General features: G+C 39.4%; 1 protein-coding gene across 1 annotated transcript; it reads left to right on the top strand.

The window, feature by feature from the left end:
* The first annotated feature begins 600 nt into the window (after positions 1-600).
* Positions 601-2,271, top strand: LOC149845577 (uncharacterized). Its single transcript, XM_089995845.1, has 2 exons — positions 601-795; positions 1,417-2,271. Exons 1-2 carry the CDS (start codon positions 667-669, stop codon positions 2,107-2,109), a joined length of 822 nt encoding a protein of 273 aa, XP_089851971.1. The 5' UTR covers positions 601-666; the 3' UTR covers positions 2,110-2,271.
* The last annotated feature ends 3,441 nt before the right edge of the window (positions 2,272-5,712 follow it).

Below are 5,712 nucleotides of genomic sequence, written 5' to 3'. Positions count from 1 at the left end.
TTATATATATATATATATATATGTGCACGTGCTTACTTGAGCCTAGCCCTCAAGTTGTTTAAGCTAGATGAGCTGCTCGAGGCTCAGCTCACCCACTCTATGAGCCGATCACAAATGAGCTTAACCACGCCCAGTCGCTAGCTGTTTTGGTTTATTTACTAGCCCTATCCACTTCTGTCATGTGCTCTCTCCATGTCACTAAAATTGTCACTGATATATATAGGCAAGCTGGGGTTTGCCCGACCCCTGCCGGTTATACAATTATACCATTGAGTTTTGAACCTGCAACCTCCCAACACAAGGGTGACGTGCATTAGCTGCTCCTACCATACAAGCGAGCCCCCATTGGTGTCACTGTTATTTGTTTATATAAAACTAGACCATCATTTGACATATGACGGTGACCATCTTACATTCAATCCTAGCTATCCATCCATGATTTAAGGGCTTCATTTAATCCACATTCTCACCTTGATGCGAACTGATTCTAGCCAAATGCGAGAGGATAAGATCCTTACCGTTTTATGGCGGGAATTCGATTTCCGAGACTGATGCGTGTTCCATTTTCACACGCCAAGAAAAAGAGGATTCCCAAGAAATTCCCTTACCCCAACCCCACTTTCCTCCCACACAACCAATACTTCCCATACTCTCTCACCAAAACTAATGGCAGTCAGTGTCATCGAGGAGTTCTTCCCATCCCTCTTCCAGTTAGCCTCTTCTAACCCTCCACTCTCCCAATTCCTAGACATCATCTTCCCAGCCCCTCCTTACATTCCAACCCTCCACCTCAAGGTATCAACATGCCATCCGACCGTCCATCTTATTCACTTTTTTTTCCGAGTTTTTTCGCAGCCACAGTTTGTCACCTGGCATTCCTTGGTGGGCAAGGAGACCTCAAGGATGCGTTTGATTACCTCGGATCTCTGAGGAGAACCGATGTTCCGTGGATCGAGGCATAGGGCCCTCACCTTGATCCAACCTCCATGCAAACAGTTTTGAGATCCTCCTCGTTTTTGGACAAAACTCCCTCAAAACCACGGATTTCAACTCCGATGGGAAGGGGGGCGGGTTTCAGACTCGTCGGAGGTAATCAAATCCACCCCAAGGGTGCGTTTGAATGGCTGATCTGATGTAGCAGTAAAATCCTGAGTTTTTGCAAACGCTAGAACTCAAATCTGAGGGTACTTGGGATTTGATATCCTCACTTTTGTGAGATACAGAAGAAAGTGCCGTGGATTTGAAATCCGATGGGGAGGGGTCGGACCTCAGAATCCGAGGCATTCAAACGCACCAGAGGAGTTTTACTTTTACCAACCGGAGGTCGGTCGATGTGCCGTCCATGATTGGCGTAGGGAAAATAAAGAGACTTGCTTCCTTTTTTGGGAGTCTTAACTCTTGGTTGGTTTGTTTCAGGTAGTGGGTTCGAAACCCGTCGAAGTCAAATGGCCGCTGGTGGCCATCAGCGCACTCGCCGGATTCTTCGTCTTCCTGGACACCGGAAAAAGACTTTTCCGGCTGACCGGAACCAAGTACCAATTCAAAGGATCGTTCTCGTGGAGCATGGCGATGCTGTGGTACGCCTTTATGTGCTTCGGCGGGTTTTGGTTCCACTCCATCAGCCGTTGGGAAGTCTTCCATAAAGTGGACGCCGTGGGAACGGCGTGCGCTTCGGTCTCGATACTCGCCGGATGTGCGGGAGTCGATGACCGGATTCCGTCCAACCGCCGGATTCTGGTGGCGGTCTATGCATCGGCGACGGTGGTGGCCTTCCTTTTGGGGTCTCAGTTGGTGAGCGAGTTGTTGTATCTGCTGCCGGCGGCCGTTGCCTACTTTGGTTGTTTGGGTTTCTACGTGAAGGCTGTGGTGGCGGAGTTTGGTGGTGGAAGAAAGAGAGGGAATAAGGAGTTTGGGAGGTGGCTCTTGGTTGCGGGGTTCGGAGGGGTTTCCAGTTTTTTGGGTGTCGTTCTCAACCATTGGATCACAGTGTTCATTGGACCAGATTTCGGCCCGGCTTTCTGGTTCTTCTTTGGGTGCAACGTTGCCCTCTGGGGCTTGTTCAGGATGGTTGTGGCCTTCAACGATGTGGGTCACCTGGTTTTCACATGAAGACGTATAAGATTATTTAATGATTTCACGCACTGAAAGCCACCCTTCATCATCTCTATGTCAAATATTCTTGGAGTTCTTGTTGGCAACAGAAATTCCTCGTCAAGAATGAATGTGTGGTCTCTCAAAAAAATAAAAGAATGTAAAAAAATGCATATGTGAGCCTTACCTTGCACAAAGATTTTCATGGCTCACCGCTTGTCTGGTTGGGACGTGTATTACAACTTGTTTGGGTCAGTTTTTTTTTTTTTACACAAAACACAAAGACCTGGTGGTGCTAGCTCAGCCTACCATGCATATGGTCATCTTGCCAGCAGCCTAAAACTTTGAGGCTAGGACCCCTATCCCCAGGGCCTATGTTGCGTCCTTTGGTGCTCATGAGAATCGATTACCTGTCTAGCAGTCAAGGCCCAACCCCACTACGCCCCCTTGGGACTGGTAGGGGTTTGCCTAAACCCAGCTTTTTCTGTCTAAAAAAAAAGAATTTCAAGGTTTTTTTATTTTTTATTATGAAGTTGAGGTTAGGCTAGGGATGCAAACCGTTATTTGTATCGGATGTGGCCAAATGCTACGTTTGACTAATCGGATGTTAGATAAATGGATTCTAATTTGAATGTTGACAAGGTCATACCAGGTCTGTTTTTTTACATATAAACGGATTCTACTATCTGTTAAATTCAGATATTTCATTTATTCTATAGCAAAAAACCAAAACCATATCTTCATCCAATTATAGTCAGATTTTGTTTTGGCTTACCAAATGCAAATAAACCGAATCAAATTCAGTTGGATAGGAGATAAAATTAGTTTATTAACATTTGGTCAGGTGAACCCTTACTGATGCAATATTTTCAATAAAGTATTTTTAAAATATATTTTTAATAAAAAAAAGTTTGTGCAAATCGTGTATTAAATTATAAAAATTGGCTCGCACGAGTGATGGAGTCTGAATCGATCTTAAGGAATGAGAAAAATACTTTGTATTTCACAGAAAAGCTAAACTACTCTTTATTGTCTTAAAAATAAAAGTTAATTAATTAAATGAATAAGAGTGTAGCTCCCTATAGAGTGTGCTTAAACAAATAAAAATAATTAGTGCCTTATTATAAACTCGGATTGAATTAATAAAATAAATCATAATCTAAAAGAAAGAGGAAAAGTATTCAATGCTTGAGCTTCTTTTCCCTTTTGATGCTTTTGCCTTCCTTGTTCTTGAACCTTATTAATTGATTAATAAAGGTATTTTGGTTAAAGGGCTCTCTAAGGAGCTTGAAGGGCCTTTTGAGGAAACCTCAGAGGTCTCTTAAGGGGCTTGTTTGAGGGCTCACCGTACGTCTAAACGCTTCCCTACAAAAATCAAAACACAAAATAAAACACAAAAAATTTCAAGGTTAATTTTAGCTAAAAAATCACAAAATCAAGAATTGAACTAACATGAAATAAACTAACTACTTAAAACTATGAATTAACTTATAACAAACAAAAGTGGTAAAAGACGAAATAGCAAAACTAACTATGACAAACAAGAAGCTAATTTATAAATGATGAGTAACAAGCTAAATAACAAATTAATTAAAACTTGTAACAAACTACTTGAAACGAATTAAAACAAATTACTAATCTCAAACCCCCCAAAAAAATTAAGTCTAGACTAACCACTTGAAAACAGGCCAACGCAAAGCTAACTTAAAGAGAAACATTAATCAAAGTAAACTAAAACTGATGTAAACAAGTACTCATGGTTGAATGTATTAAACACTAAATAAAGACGTGTATGTTAGATTCCAGCGAATCTGCAAAACAACTAAAAAAAATCTCTACACATTCATGTTGGAACTCATTACACAATGCACGGCAGTGCACGCCATAACATTAACTAATGAACAAGATATTAAGGTAAACATACAAACTTTCAGAATCAAACAAGCTATACACATATGCTAAATCTAATAACTAACCCACAGAATAAATGATTCATTGGACGTAGCCACTTGATCAAAACACGCTGGATCAGGTCTAATAGTGTTGATCACGCTGAATGCGTGATTGATGATTTGGGTAAAGTGCAGGTCCAGATCTGCCTCTTTTGAGAATACACAGCATTGCTCACTTGATCAATACGCTAATACCAGACACGGCTAACGTGAAACGAAAACCTCACTAAGACCATGTTGGGTTCTTTAATCTTGGTATGTGATTAACGATACTCGTGTGATCTGCAAATCACGCAGATCACACTAGTTTCCTAATATTCAAAGACCGGATCAGGTTGAACACTATAATGGCCACGAAAATGAATCTGTTATTTGGTGTTTTATGAAGAAAACTAAAACCAAACATGAACCTAATATTAAATTGAACCAAAAGTCAGAAACTGATGTACGCTACTTATACCTAAACTACTATGCACGAGCGACTAAATGCAAAATATGAGAGAAATATGATGCACATGAATAAACTAATCTCTAATATGTCGTATGCAATAATGATGCAGAAATATTTTTTTTCTCTCTTCTTATGCAATGAATGAAACGAAACAAACTTAGATTACGTGTAAATCCAATAAAGAGAAGGGAGAGAAGAAGCAAACCTCGCAGTCACTTTCGACGGAGGGGTTAAGAAGAAGAGCGGACTCTCCACAATATGTGCTTGTCACGTTATATATACCCCTTTATGAAAGAAGAAGAAGACGGCGGTGAGGAAAAAGGGTAGAGGAGAGAAAGAAAAAGAGGAAAAGAAGTAGAAGAGAGGAGAAGAAGAAGTCGACTGAGAGAGAAGGAGGAGAGAGAGAGGCGTGAATCTCAATGTGGGAGACACCTCTCTCTTCTTCAACAATGCTATTTATAATATTTTAATTAGGTTTTTAGAAGACTTTTTCAAAAAGAGTTCGTATATTTTTTAGATATTTCAAAGAACTCTATTTTTTGAAAGTATTTTTCAAAAACTTAATTAAATTTTTAAAAAGTCTCAAAAAGGCTCAAGTTGAGATTTAATGGAAATCGATGAAACCACTAACAAACAAGCATTTATCACACGTGACCATGCATGTAAATATATAAAATTATGCATGATCAAATTTCCTCATGCTTATCGTTTGCTAGTCCTCGAGTAAACTGGCCTAAAAAAAATAAAAATAAACTAAAAAGAACAAAAACCAAACTCACTTTTCTAGAAGTCATGGTTGCATTTAGCATATGCAACAAGCCCTTTAAACCCCTGGGTTACCCCAGTGGACAAGTAAGGTCTCATGAGGGTTTGCTGTGATGTTACCCACAAACATCTGTTTCATGTATGCATAAAGATTTTAATTCAAGAATCATTAGGTAATCACGGAGTTTGTTATCACAAATATTTTATGTCATTACACTTTCAAAACATAATTAGAGTCTTTTACATGCCACCACAGAATAACGTTTTTTCTTTTACTTTTCTAAATATGATAATCATTTTTTCTTTTTTCTCAGGAAATCAAATATGTACATGTCATTATTTACCTATCCTCACTCATATATTTTATGCACAGGTTTTCTCAATACTTATTCCTAAGCAGTGAATTTTTTCTTTTATGCTCTTTCTTTTCTTTCTTTTTTTATATTTTTAATT

The sequence above is a fragment of the Nuphar pumila genome, chromosome 2, assembly GCF_984573655.1.
Source record: "Nuphar pumila chromosome 2, dmNupPumi1.hap1.1, whole genome shotgun sequence".
In the NCBI taxonomy this organism is placed as follows: domain Eukaryota; kingdom Viridiplantae; phylum Streptophyta; class Magnoliopsida; order Nymphaeales; family Nymphaeaceae; genus Nuphar; species Nuphar pumila.
The sequence above is the reverse complement of the archived record's forward strand: the minus strand, read 5'-3'. Positions and strand labels throughout refer to the sequence as shown.

What these genes read in the sequence shown, in the direction of transcription:
- LOC149845577 (XM_089995845.1), top strand. Translation starts at nt 667, where the DNA reads ATGGCAGTCAGTGTCATCGAGGAGTTCTTCCCATCCCTCTTCCAGTTA. An exon ending in TTCCAACCCTCCACCTCAAG is followed by an intron (nt 796 to 1,416) that starts GTATCAACATGC and finishes GGTTTGTTTCAG; the next exon opens with GTAGTGGGTTCGAAACCCGT.